Raw genomic sequence first — 14,359 nt, 5'->3', positions numbered from 1 at the left:
CAAATTAAATGATGTTGGTAATGATTAATTTAATAATTAAGTATTTATTGACTTTCTTATTCTTTATTGATAAGAAATGATTTTCATAAAAAAATCTTGAGCAAACCCGAAAATCAAAAAAGAAAAAGGAAAAGAGAAGGAAATTGTCCCTGATTGGGTGAACTACAAATTTAAAGCAACACGCTTCATCGTGGAAAAAAACCCCCTCCCCTCGTCTTCGGCTCTCACACACTCTGCTTTCTCTCTCCGATTTGACCCAGCTTCACAACCCCGTCTATGCTCACTCGCTGAGTCAATTTGACTCGCCCGAGTTTCCACTCCAAACCCGTTACCTTCGCGATGAAGACTAGCGGCCTCGAAGTCTTCGACTTCAGCGAGGAGGACGAGCACTCGGAATCGGTCCAGGGGAAGTATTTGGGGAAGTTCAAAAACCCTAGCCTCGATACCAATCGGATTTTCAAGTGCGATTTTCTCCAGAATGGTACGTTTGCTTTCTGTAATGTCTGAAATTAGTAAGCTACATTTCTGTGTCTGGTTCCCGAGAATCCGTGGGAAAATAATCTGGTGTGAAATGAATGAAAGTTCAATAATTTTGTCGGAATTTTTATGTTAATGCTTCGAATTACAACTTTGGAACTTGCTGCTATGATAATTCATCGTTTGGAAATTGTTACTTAGTAAGGTTTGAGCCACGATGGAAATTTGGCCTGTTTGGATTCGATCTTTGTCGATAAGCTAATAGTTTTGTAGGATTAAGAAGTTTTTTTTTGAGTTTCTGGTTAATTATTCTCACAGGTTTATTTGTGCTAAAATGTTGGGATATGTATACAATTTACTATCTCATACTTAAAATCATCTTCATATGAATGTTGAAAATTTTGATAATATGGTGGTTGATTTCTGAGTTACCGCATTGTTTAATCTGTAAGTTAAGGTTGATCATATCGTAGAAAGGGGTGGAGATTGTTTGGCGAAGTTGGATATATGTTTGAAAGAACTAGGTAATTACAGATGGATCTCCCTATAATCCTAGTATCATATATGGTAACGTTTGACAGTTAGGGCTGGCTTGGCATTGCTGAAATTATTTTAAAAGCAGCTTTTTAAAAAAGCTGGGGCTAAAATTGTGTTTGGTAAATGAAAAAAGAGTGCTTTTTGTCAAAATCATGGGTCCAAAACAGCAGAAAGCAGAAGCAGCTCTACCCCTGCTTCTGAAAACAGCGTTCTATTTCACAGCACAGCAACCCCAAACTAGCTTAGTAATCAGTTTGCATGCAGTAGGCTACTTACAGTTGTGTATTTGCATAATGTGGTAAATAAGTAACATTGTTGTCAGGTCTGTCTGTATGTCAAATCTGCATTCCAGTCCCTTGTTTACAACGGTTTCTCACCTTTTTGTAAATGCTGATTTATGTGTTGATTCTTCCAGTTTTGCTTGATGTAATAATCAAGCCACTAATCTTCTGACATCTGTCAACACTCCCCCTCAATCTCAACTGGGGAATCCCAGTTTGAGATTGGAAGAGTATTTAGAAAATACGGGACTATGAACCCCTTTTGAACAAAATGTCTGCAACTGGTCATCAGTTGGATTGTACTGCACATTTGTATCTCCCTAAAGCACCCTTTAACGAACAAAGTGGTTGTCAGCGTTTATTTTTCTTTTTCTCTGTCAGCTGAAAACTAAAGATGGTTGATCTATATCATCAGTGTCTTTGTATAAACTATGCTAATTCATCTAAATATTTTTCTAGTTGCCCAGGGAGCCAAACTTCAAACAAAAGATATCAGCAGCATCCCTTGCGTAAATGTTGATTCAGTTGACCGTGATCATTGTTGTGATAATGCTATTTCACATTCCCCCATAGGAACAATTGAAGAGAGCCTGGCTACCAAGAAAGAGTATATGGAATTGGATGCTGCACCACAATTCAAATGTTTGAGTCATGAACAACAATCTGATTCCAAATTAGATAGTCATGGATCCAGAAGTTTTGTTTCTGAGCCAGAGAGAAGAGGTTCAAATGCTACGTCATCATCGTCTTGGGAAAGCCAGTTACACTTTGCCCTTGCAGTGTCTCTGTCCAGTGTATGTCAACTGTCATTTATCTGCTGAAGTATATCCTTAAAGGAGAGATTAACAATCAAAATTATGCTTTCTAAATTTTGTTGTTGTGTTCTTTTTTTTCTCAGAATGAGCCAACTGATATGATTTTAGATGCTGATGAAAGCACAAGTGACTCTCCATCAAGTCCTGCTTCTGAAATTGAAGAGGATGACGGTATTTCCTTGTTAATTGGAGGATTGCTAATCCTTAGTTTGTGCCTTCCTTGGGTATTTCTGTCATGCACCAAGGTGTTCTTACCATCATTTGTTGTTCACTTTCAGATTCTTTGGGTTCTTATAAATCATATCATTGCTCTGGTGATTTGGAAATGGTAATCTCTTTTCTCTTTTATTAGCGGTCCAATACATGTGAGATTGCTTCTTACATAAACTACATATTTGGGGTTGTAAAAACAGAAAAATAAAGAAGTATTTTATTTTTGTTGATGTTTAAACAAAATAATTGTCAAGAAAGAAAGTGGGGTTGTCTGTGTGATTTTCTAAATAGTGTAATGGGTACTTTTTATTTTCATGTCACAAATACAAAGAATAATTTTGTGAGGTAACACAGAAGTAAGACTGAAGTATGCACCATCAAAACATGTTTCGGTGACACTATCTATGCTTTGAATAAGTGTATGCAACAAAATAAAGAAGAAAAAAAATATCTTCTTCATGTGCACAATGTTACTTGCCTTCTAAATAAGTGTTCTATACCAATTTTATTTTTGGTGCAGATTTTTTAATACTTTGTTTATCCACTATTAGAAGGTTTTCTTAGTTGTGACTTTTATACTGTTGCATAATTTGCAGGATAATACAAATATGACGGTTGTTCTTTATCCTGATTATGTTATATATCGGGATAGTTATTGTACAGAACCTCGGTTGACCTTTTCTCCCAGTTGCTTCAAAGTCAGTGGTTCAACATCTGAATGCCCTGGAACCTTTAGTTCTGAATGGGAAGTTGACGATCTCATTGATGTAGAGTGTCAGTGGTTTCAAAAAGTGAGTCCTGAAACTCTCCTATTGGATGTCACCATTTACTATTTATACTTTGTATTGAATATGTACAGTTTATTGTACTACATTCAGGTTGAATTTGTCATGATAAAACTTCGTGTTGTAGCAAAGGATGCCACTGAAGATGATAGTGCACCCAATACTTCTGGTCAGTGCACTTTTACGAACAAGCTTTTTTCTCTTTGTTGGTTTTTGCATTCATTTAGTGGGATTAGTGCTGCAAGTGTATTTTTGGGGGACTTCTCTTTCATGAAATTCTACCAGATTTTTTACGTGTAGATTATTTAACTTGCTGTTCACTTGTTGAAACTAATGTGATCCTTCTGAAAAAGTTTGGTCAATTTTCACTCTGGTTCTATACAAGCTCTCAGATCTCATTCGATGATGTTTAAGCTATGAAGTGAGGACACTGATAGAGAGGGTTTAGGGTTACATGTTGTGTATACATTATATAGTCTTATGGCGAGGACACTATGTAATCATACTATATGTGACTTTAAAAATATTTGTGACTTAAGTGTTATAAGTAAGATGAACTAGTACTTTGTAATCCAAGTATTAATGATGCACCTTCAAGTACTTCAGATTACTTTTAGCAAGTAGTATGTGTCATATGGGAAAATGTGCTTCTTTGTAATTCAGAAAAGAAAATAAAGTTCTTGATTTTTAGTCTTGTTTTTGAACAGTGTGGTTTAAATTCTGTCCAAACTCGTTAGTGTTGTGTCTTAATAGTTTTATTTTCTTTATGGGACTTGAAACTCTTAAGCTGAGTGTGGCTTCTCTCTTTTTTTTGACATTATCTGCTATCAAAACTTCTCCTAGGCATTGAAGAGTTGAAGATTGCAATTGTTGAACCCAACTGGATCAAGCAACAGGAAAGGATAATGTCTTTGAATGCGAAATATATCAATTCATGGGTTTTGCATGAGTAAGTTTGTTTATGTTGCATTGGCTAATACAATAATATAATTCATATTTCTTGATGGTCTAATCTTTATGCCAAGTAGCTACGTAATTTGATGGCGTATACTCTGATAATACCGTTTCTTTTTTCTTCTACTTACACGGTTAAGACTAATTGTATTTGAATTGAACTGTGGAAATGACAGCATGTTTCTTTTTGGTAACATGTTTCCTTTTTCTCTTTTGTATAGAAAGGCAATATTTGATAATTTTGTAAAAGGAACAGGATATTGTGCTGATTTTTACTTGAGATAGACGAGGATATTATGTGTTTAGTCGTCTTAGTTTCAGGCTTTCAGTTCCGCACAGATGTTTGATTACTGTACCTTAATACGTTCAATATGCTTTTTATAGTCTTAACTAGATTTAAAGTTCCATATTTCTCTTTACTCTCAGTTTGTACCAACATTGACAAAAGTATAGCCACCAACATACTTAAATTGGAGACAGCTTTTCTAAAACAATATCCAAGATATGGTCAATGTAATATGATTTAAGATTTACGCTTTGTCAGTACAATGAAATTCAATCTCATCAAGATCATAAATTTCTTTTTTGTGTTTTCAAAGGGTTAGTGTTAAGATGAAATGAACTAAATGGCAATTTTGGGGATTACAATGGAAGATTTAAGGGGATACATAGTTCAGTAGCAAAATGGATTGCTGTGAGAGCCATCTGATGTCCACTCTTGAATTTAGAACTTCTAAGTAATAGTGTGAAGTGAACCATCTAGCTTGTGGTTTTATTATAAGAATTTATGCTGAAAGAAACTCAGTAAACATTAAATCTTAAGGCTCTTGGTTTATAACTATGTTTTATTACATTAGTGCTGAGTTTGTATGCATTTAATTTATACGGTATCTGTTCAACCATGCTGCTGTACTGCTGTGGGCTGGGCATAGTGTCCAGTTGTTTTTCCTCTTCAAAAGGATGGTGTACTTCTGTGGTGATAAGTGTTGCGTGTCTTGTTAGTGGTTTGCAAATTAGAATGGTTCAACAGTACATTTGTGGTGAAATTTTTGTTTGTGCATATTCTCTCTCTCTGTCCACATATATCTAGCTTAGAAATGCAAGGTAAATTGTCTGGATTCAGATTGTATTTTTTCCTTGGTGAATTATTTGCCACAATTGTAAAATATGTACTAGTTCTTCTGTGTATTATGTATTAAATTAGTTTATTTTACTTCAGTAATACTGCACAATCTTAAATTCATCTTTTTTTCCCATTTTGATACAAGTAGCATGCACACGGAAACAGATGAGGAGGATTCACTTGGACAGAGGCATCATTTTCCGAAGTGAGTTAAAATGATCCTAGTTCCTTTCTATGTAACTATGGATATACAAACTAGATTGCTTTCTGTATAATTACTAGTTAAATGATGTTTCCTTAACCCTCCTTTTCCTTTCTTTGTTTTCAGATTCTTTGTTTTGTCCTTTTGAGTTCTTTAATTGTTTACCGTTCTTATGCTTTCTAGTCTTTCTTTTTCTTTTCTTTTCTCACTTATATGGTGAGTATTGGATAAAGTATTGAACTCTTTGTTTCTCGGTATCACGTAATGTGGATGTATGCTGTTTTAACTTTAGCTCATATCCGTGGCCCAAAATCCATCATTAGCTATACCATCATTCAGTTTTGCCTCATACAACAAACAGATGAAGGATCAATTTAAAGAGACTGAAAATCACTTTATGTGGTCCCTTTTCTTGTTACCACCTGTGGAACTATAAGTATTTATGGAGTTGGACTCTGGTGGAAACTGTTTGCGTTTATGTTGCTTAGTAATATACCAAATGGTAGAATTGATTTGGTTTTTACAGTTCAGTTCCTATTTCTTTCTTGGTGTTGTTTTCTAATGTATTCTAAACATATTTCAAATGTTATACAGTTTTGATGAGCCTTTTGAAGATGTTGTATATCCAAAAGGGGACTCAGATGCTGTTTCCATCAGCAAGAGAGATGTTGATCTCTTACAGCCAGAGACATTTATTAATGATACAATTATTGACTTCTATATCAAGTAAGCTTGCGTGGATACGGTCACATGCATAATTTATATTCTTGATATTAAAAACTTGCATGTTTGGGGTTCTGAATATTTAGTTCCATTATGGACGACATCTATTTCTGGGACTTGGTTTTGTTAGTTTTATTAATAAGAGTTTAATGTCAAAATTCTCACACATGAGATATGAGAACTTTGTGTGTTTGTTAAGGTAAATGGTTTTGTATAGCTATATATATTTTTTAATTGCATAGTTCTTAATCATTCAAAAGGAAAATATAACTACTATTAAATTCATGATTTTACTAATAAATAAAGCTAATTTAGTATTTATTTGTGTTCAAGTGACTCTTGCATACCTTAATATAAACAAATGCCTATAATCACATACTAATAATCATTTCGTTGTTAGGGGTCAGCAAATAAAGCAAGTTAAGCAACTTGGCCAGTTTGATAACCGTTTTATTTTCAGGTTGAGCAACTTAGTTTTCACTTTTTTGTTAGGAATATAGGTGAAAGACAATGAAAAATGGGATGAGCAAGGGTAGAGGAAGGATGGTCGGAAAAAAGTGGAACAAAGTACACAGTGAAAATCAAAAACAAAAAACTGAAAACGATTGTAGTATGTTTTCTTTTATAATTATTGCTACTTTGATCTTCATTTCTCTCTCCTCCCTTCCTCCACCCTTCTTCATTCCTTATTCCTCCATATAGATTTCTTCCTCTATGAAGAAAATATGAATCCTAAAACTAGAAAACGACATGGGTATCAAACGAGTCCTTACTTTCAGAAATTTATCTTTACTTTGTAATTCTTTCATCTGGTTAGTCCCACACTGGATCAATCTTCTCTACCATCAATATCCTCGCCATCCTCAACAAAACCCTTGGGTTTGCTTTATAGGAACTTTTAAATTGCTATACGTTTTTTGCCTGACTATATAAATAAATAATATATTTCAGGTAAATTGGTATATAGGTCATGGGAATCGTAGATGAAAGCGTTGAGAAACTCTTAATTTTGATGTTTCTGCATTTTATGAACCGTTAATGAATTTAAAGACAAGATAATTAGAGTCCATAATGTAATGATTTAAGTTCATTGAAATACTAATACTTTGAAGTTTGAAACAGCATTTGAAAATGTAATAAATTATAATTGCTATTACCAAAAGACAATGCTAAGGCCCGACAAAGCTAATGCTAATTGCTATTGCCTTTATTAGCAATTAGAATTATAATGTGATTGTAGGTTTTGAATTTGTTTCATAATTCACCTGCTAAAATGTACTCTATTGACAGGTATCTGAAGAATCAGATTCAACCTGAGAAACGGCTTAGGTACCACTTTTTCAATAGTTTTTTCTTTCGGAAGCTGGCTGACCTGGACAAAGATCCATCCAGTGTTTCTGATGGCAGAGCTGCTTTTGAACGAGTTCGTAAATGGACGAGGAAAGTGGATTTATTTGAAAAGGATTACATCTTCATTCCTATAAACTTCAAGTATGACCCTTTGACCGAACTTTTTGACTTTTGTAATATGCTCAATTTTCTGGAGTGCTGATACGTGGCTTTTGTGCTTTTTAATGTCAGTCTACACTGGAGCCTAATAGTCATATGCCATCTTGGTGAAGTGCCTAAACATAATGGTAACTTTTTCTTTGATTGTGCAATGCGCATCTCAACTATTATTCGTCCTGTCATTTATGTACTTTTGCTATGTTCAGGTGGAGACTCAGGAAATTTACTTAAAGTACCTTGTATTTTACACATGGATTCTATCAAAGGAAGTCATACGGGTCTGAAAAATCTAATTCAAAGGTATCTATTTGCTATTAAAGTTAATTTTATTGAAGTTCTTCCTTTTCGGATTTCTCTAACTATTCATGTATTCTCATGCAAAGTTTGACTTTTAAGAAGTGAATAGCCAGTTGGGATTTTGGTTGAAGCTGTAAAAGTGGGTGAGATATTGGAGAATTTGGGTTAGATGCTTCCAATATACCAAAGGAGGAAAAAGAACAAAATATGAAATTTATGTGACAGGATCTACTTTGGACAAAATATTAACTATAAGAAAGAGTGTCATTTCACTTGTAACTTCCCTTTGATTGGTAGAATAATGACAATTTTAAATCAATTGAAATGTTTGACCTTGGACACGCACAATATCCTTTTAATACTATTCTAACCACATAATCTCTTGACTCTTGTTATTAATTATATGAAAACTTAATGACATTAGAAATAGTGTGGTTATTGTGATATAGATAACCATGGGATCAATAATACAAGCGTTAAGTTAGGTTGAAGTTTGTTATTTTTTTGGGAGGATGGACAATTGTCAAGTCAGTAGATATGGGTTGTCTAGTTTTTTAATGGGATAATATTGGATTTTGTGTGTTTCTGTTTGATGGTTTGATTTTGTGTGTTTCTAAATTGTGACTTCAAAATTTGATCTTGAAATGATAGTTATCTGTGGGAAGAGTGGAAAGAAAGGAAAAAGGAGACATCTGAAGAAATCTCATCAAAGTTTCACAACCTGCGGTTTGTCCCACTTGAGGTATTGCTCCAGTCTAGTGAAACAGTTTTAGAGAGGGAAAACAATAAAGAACCTGAATTAGTTGGGTATATTTGAGTTTTATGATCATATTGTTGTGTATGCTTACTACCCTTGTGGTTTAGTAGGCCACATGGAAGAATGATTTCATAGGACACTGAAGTAGAGATAATTTGATTTATCATATATAAATGCTACCGTTCTTGTCTTATTAAAAAGTGCTACTACTTGTGTAAGTTTTTTGTCCAATGTCCTTGTTTCATTGGCACGGGATGGCAAGTGGCGGTGTAGTCGTTCCATGTAGGTTGTTTTCTAAGTGAAGGGCATTACTATCTTGAAACCACCTTTTTTTTTTTCAAAGAAACATATATAAAGAAATTTGTGGATATTAAGATTGTCTTTTATTTTTATGGGGCCGAATTATTTTGATTGCCTGGTATTAAATATATGCACTAAACCATTATAGGTTAGGTTCTAGATACAGTATGGTAAATTGATAATTTTTTTAACAATAAAACCTACTAAAATGTTCTTCTCCTTTTGGTCTAATTTTTTATAAATAAATATCAGATGTATGGAATTGCTAAGATGCACGTGTGCATCTTCATTTGTGATCATTCTGTCTTTGTGTTGCTGCAATAGATATATGCTCTCTTTGTTCGTGAGATAATTTTTGTCACTTTAAAGTTTTATCATTTGCTTCCTCATTTTTAGGTGTGGTTTTAGATAAAGAAGTTTTGAATAGTTTTTCCTGATGTTACTCTTAGCTTCTGACACTGGTTCATGTTCTTATTAGCTACCGCAACAGGAAAATTCATTCGATTGTGGCCTGTTTTTACTCCACTATTTGGAGCTCTTTTTGGCAGATGCTCCTGTTCATTTCAGCCCTTTCAAAATAACCAAGTTTTCCAACTTTGTAAGTGGTCTACTTTGTCTTTTGTTTTTGCTTAATTTAACCAAGTCTTTTAAATTTTACCGTTTACTTTGTTGAAATTCTTGATGTGGCATGTGAATTTTATATATCTGATATTCAACCCTAATGTTTAATATTTAAAATTGTTCCGCCCACCACCGGGTTGTGTACGTACGTTGTTTTTTTTTACAAATTAGGGTGATGCTTGTGAATGCTTGTTGGAAGCCATTCTGAGGGGAAAATCAAATATTGTTCTCTTGTTCGTTTGTATTATTAATTTGTTGCATACATATGGAGGAGTGTCCAATCACTAAGCAATTTAAGAGGAAACAAAGCACATTCAAAGCCATTGGATGCAAATCTCATGGTTTAAAAGACAAATGACTGAGAGCACTTACTTTCTATTAACTGCTGGATGAAAACCCAACTAAGATAGCATACTTTAAGCCTTCATTTGCATGTATTCCTATTAATTGGTGGATGAAAAGTCAAACATATCAACAATTACTTGGTGTATATTTGAATTCTTGAAAGTCCTTAATGCCAAGTGTTTGAATGCTTCTGCATACATATCTGTGTTAGTATGTTGCTTTACAGATTCTAGCATGCATCACGTCCGAAGATTGTAGGATTTTCTTTTTCTCAAATAGAAAGTCTTTTGGGTTCTGTTGCCTAATAATGAATTGGGACCGAAACAGATATTACATGCAAATGTTGGAACTTTAAATGGGGTTTCTGTGCTTAAAACTCATGTACCCTTTTCCCATTATTTCTTGTTGCCTTTTAAATATGATCCTCCTGTAATTTAATTGCATGCTTTATGTTTCAAGTTTTTGTTATATATAATCACAATTTCTGTTGCCAGCTTAATGCAAATTGGTTTCTTCCGTCCGAGGCATCTCTGAAGCGTACTCTTATTCAAAGGTTAATTTTTGAGCTCCTTGAAGATCGTTGTCGGGGAGTCTCTTCAGCGGCTTCCAGTGATGAAGACCAGGCTAAGTTTCCAGAATGTAACAAGCATGAAACTGGTGTGCAATCTTTTTCAGGAAGATGTGGTCCTGCTATAGCTTGTCAAGAAAATATGTCAAGTTCTCAAGCAGGCCAGGGGATTGAAATTACTCTGTTATCCTCAACTTCTCTAAGGAGTTCTGAGTGCGTTAAAGATGCAGGCTTTGTTATCCAGGAACTTTTTGAGCCAGGAGCCACCCCAAATTCACTATTTGGAGAATATCAATCATTTGACCAAAAGTCATCTTTTTGCCGTCTTAATGGAGCTGTACCACTGTTGGAGGTAACATTACTCATCTTGTTCTGTTTGGAACAGTATATGTTTTACTATGAGATAGTTGGGATTGAAAAGCATGAGCATGACTAGTGTTGACTTTTGAGGCTGTTTTGAAGTTCTTTTGGGTGTTGCTTTTTAGTGCATGTGTGTGTTTGGGAGAGAGAGGTATTGGAAGGGCCATGTTATAGGTTTTCTTTTTATCTCTTGCTTAAAAATTACTTTAAAATGATCTTCCTTTTTTTTTTATGAGAAATTGGAGTATTAGTCTGACACCCAATTGGAGCCTTGGTCCCCAAACTAAAAACCTGTTAGTATTGGTCCCGAAACATGTTACAACGTGTAGCAATGGTCCTTTTGGGTAAAACATTTTATAAGGAGTTAAGGGATGGAAGTTCTAATGGAGTTACCCAAAAGGATCATTTGTCCAAGTTGTGACAAGTTCAAAAACCATTACTCACATATTTTCAATTCAAGGATCAATGCTCCATATATCTATTATTTTAATTTTCTTTTAACCAATAAATGCTTTGAGAATCATTTCTGTCATTATTCAGAAATCCTTGATTTATGTAGACCTGTGATACAGGCCGGTACACTTTTTTTTGGGTTCTGTTATGGGCAAAGAACTGTATAGGACAAAAGAAAAACATATTATAAAGGGATACCTGTTTTACATGATTTCATTTAAGAGACTGCAATACTTGCACTTAACCATTTGTTTCATAACAGGAAGACACCAAAACTGGAGAGCAGTTTGCTTTTTTGCCTACAGGAGAGACTGGTTTTCAGCAAATAACTGGAATTACATCTCAAACTTGTGACATTCCGTATACATCAAGAGCTTATGGCGTTGAGACTTCCTTTGACTTGGCACAAACGGAAAATGAAAACACCGATTCATCCCCTAAACTATCTATGTGTGTCTCTGACCACGCTGAAGATATAGAGGTCATTGAGGATTATCCAGTTGGGGAAGGTTTGGGTCTGAGCCAGAAAGAAAAAATGGATGTAAACCATTCTCAATCAGTGGAAAACGTCACACGTTTAACAGATTTCCTTGTTTCTGCTCCGGGCAAGATGCAGGGCGCTTCCATTATAGAATTGGAAGGTTCTCAAGATCATGATAAGGTGTATGACGGGAATGAAAGTGGAGATTCTCAAGGCCCTGATGGCAACGAAAGCTGTCAAGAACATGATAAGGGGCATGATGGCAACAAAAATGGAGGTTCTGAAGACCATGGTAAGATTGATGGAAAAAGTGGAGGTTCTCAAGACCATGATGTAGTGCAGGATGCCGATGAAAATATGGGTTTTCAAGACCATGATAAGGTGCATGATGGCAATGTAAATGAAGCTTCTCAAGACCATGATAAGGTGCAGGATGGCAGCAAAAGTAGAGGCTCTCATGACCATGATAAGGAGCAGGATGGCAAAGAAAATGGAGGTTCTCGAGACCATGATAAGGAGCATGATGGCTACGAAAATGGAGGTTCTCAAGACCATGATCTGGTGCAGGATGTCAATGAAAATGGAGGCTCTCAAGGCCATGATAAGGTGCAGGATGGTGACGAAAATGGAGGCTCTCAAGACCATGATAAGGTGCAGGATGGTGACGAAAATGGAGGCTCTCAAGACCATGAAAAGGTGCAGGATGTTGACGAAACTGGAGGCTCTCAAAACCATGATAAGGTGCAGGATGGCAACAAAAATGGTGCTTCTCAAGACCATGATATGGTGCAGGAAGCAGCTCCAATTCCCTCGTGCCAAGAAAATCCTGACATACAAATGGATCAAGACTCCGATATGGTAGACAACAGGACTGTCTCATGTGATGATGTTCAAATGGCTGATAGTCCGCCGCCTGATGATGTTCTGATGCCCGAATCGCTAGAGCAACGTGCTGCAAAAAGGCTGCGGCTTACACCTCCAGTTGAAGGGGATAAATGTGTTACATGAAGCCTTGTTGAAGATTGAAAGTTGTGAGGCCACCAATGCTCTTTTTGGCATTTCACTAGGCGTTTGACTTGATTGATCTGGCCACATGAGGTATGTGGGATGTATTTAGAGAAGAATAGTTAGATACTAGGATGCATAATCTAAAATGTTAGTGAATTTAATTCCTCCCAAAAAAAGAGATTTGATAAAATCTTGCTGAATGCTGAAGCGAAGGGTAAGAAAAAAACATGGAGAAGTCATGGCCTACTTGGATTTTTGAGGTTGTGTGCATACTCTATAGGAGTAGGATTCTCTTCCCTCTTTTTCTCTAGCTCCGCTTGAACTAGGGCTAGGCGTGGGTTGGATTAGTTTGGTTTTGGATGTAAATTGCGTACTAAGCCGCACGCTGCGGTTTTGCCTAAATTCCAAACCACAATTGAACCGCAACAGCTTAGAACCAATGTTGGGGTATGGTTTGTAAATGCTATAGTTTTTAAACCTGTCAATTTATAAGAAAATTCAACTTCAAATTGTTAATCTCATAATTTTAATTTACGATCTCACAACCTCAAAATACACTACCTCATAACTCAAAAAAGTATCCAATTCCAACCTCTGAACTTGATGATGAGTTTAGTAAAATAGTAAATTATAATATAATGGCAATTGTTATTAGCACTCTAAATTTCTTATTTTACACTCCAAACTTTCTATATTTAGAAAGAAAAATACACTTGTGAGGAGTATAAAATGAGATTTTTGGAGTGTCAATAACACTTGCCAATATAATTATACGACTTGTAGGTGGAAGGGAATATACAGCTTGTAACACTACTGCATCGTCTAATAACTCAACCAATTTTTTGTCTTGAAGTTTACCACATGAAAAGGGCATAATCCACTTTCTCTCACTTCTTTATTCTAGCATTGACATGTGCTATCATATATCTTTGTATCGGTTAAATTTGTGAGTTGGAGATAAGCGGACTCGAACCGTTGACATCCGCCATAGGGTAAACTACCGCCTCTAATCAAATTCCAGATGGAAGTTTGGTTAACGACACCTGTTGCCCGACCTTTTCCAATCCCATCGTGGTTGGTGTAAGCCCTTCCTTCTTCCCTATTCCAAGCAACGTCAATACAAGGCAGAGTACCGCCTAGCTGATCTATTCGAAGCTGCCACCGGCATGAGAATGATGCATAATTATTTTTGTATCGGAGGAGTAGCGGCCGATCTACCTCATGGCTGCTCAAAGTTAAAGTTTCTCTTGACCTGAAGTTGCCTTCGTATTCGTACTTCTTGACCAAATAAAATATGCTTCTCACCCCAATGGTTGATAATTTAGGTCCTGTAGAAACTCACACAACATCAACAGAGAGCTCGTAGGCCTTATTCTTCAAATCAAAGATCGATGTAATTCCACGAAGTAGTCTTTTAGTATAGAACATAGACTCTTTGAGCCGACTAGGCGTAGAGGACCCACACCAATCCATCTTGAACTTGGTGGTTAAACTTTACTGCTGTAACGATACTGTAGGGGAGGTCCTGGCTTTTGAGGTGCTGAACGAAG

The 14,359-nt window shown here is 35.7% G+C and overlaps 1 protein-coding gene across 4 annotated transcripts; it reads left to right on the top strand.

Moving 5' to 3' along the window:
• Positions 1-141: 141 nt before the first annotated feature.
• Positions 142-13,325, top strand: LOC126603154 (probable ubiquitin-like-specific protease 2B). Of its 4 annotated transcripts, XM_050269906.1 has the most exons (17): positions 143-481; positions 1,755-2,089; positions 2,194-2,281; positions 2,389-2,438; positions 2,920-3,114; positions 3,202-3,277; positions 3,952-4,057; positions 5,331-5,390; positions 5,982-6,113; positions 7,401-7,601; positions 7,692-7,747; positions 7,826-7,919; positions 8,568-8,658; positions 9,452-9,571; positions 10,434-10,859; positions 11,583-12,452; positions 12,498-13,325. In XM_050269906.1, the coding sequence occupies exons 1-17, from the start codon at positions 340-342 to the stop codon at positions 12,807-12,809; spliced, it is 3,354 nt and encodes a 1,117-aa protein (XP_050125863.1). In that variant the 5' UTR covers positions 143-339; the 3' UTR covers positions 12,810-13,325. The 4 variants fall into 4 exon arrangements, with proteins under 4 accessions (XP_050125864.1, XP_050125863.1, XP_050125860.1 ...); XM_050269907.1 differs by having other exon boundaries at positions 142-481; positions 1,869-2,089; positions 11,583-13,325; XM_050269903.1 differs by having other exon boundaries at positions 11,583-13,325.
• The last annotated feature ends 1,034 nt before the right edge of the window (positions 13,326-14,359 follow it).

This window comes from Malus sylvestris, chromosome 15 (genome assembly GCF_916048215.2).
Source record: "Malus sylvestris chromosome 15, drMalSylv7.2, whole genome shotgun sequence".
In the NCBI taxonomy this organism is placed as follows: domain Eukaryota; kingdom Viridiplantae; phylum Streptophyta; class Magnoliopsida; order Rosales; family Rosaceae; genus Malus; species Malus sylvestris.
This window is presented reverse-complemented; position numbering and strand designations above follow the sequence as displayed.

Coding starts and splice junctions, on each gene's coding strand:
- LOC126603154 (XM_050269903.1), top strand. CDS start 340: ATGAAGACTAGCGGCCTCGAAGTCTTCGACTTCAGCGAGGAGGACGAG. Junction 482..1,754: donor GTGCGATTTTCTCCAGAATG/GTACGTTTGCTT, acceptor ATATTTTTCTAG/TTGCCCAGGGAGCCAAACTT. Junction 7,748..7,825: donor TGAAGTGCCTAAACATAATG/GTAACTTTTTCT, acceptor TGCTATGTTCAG/GTGGAGACTCAGGAAATTTA.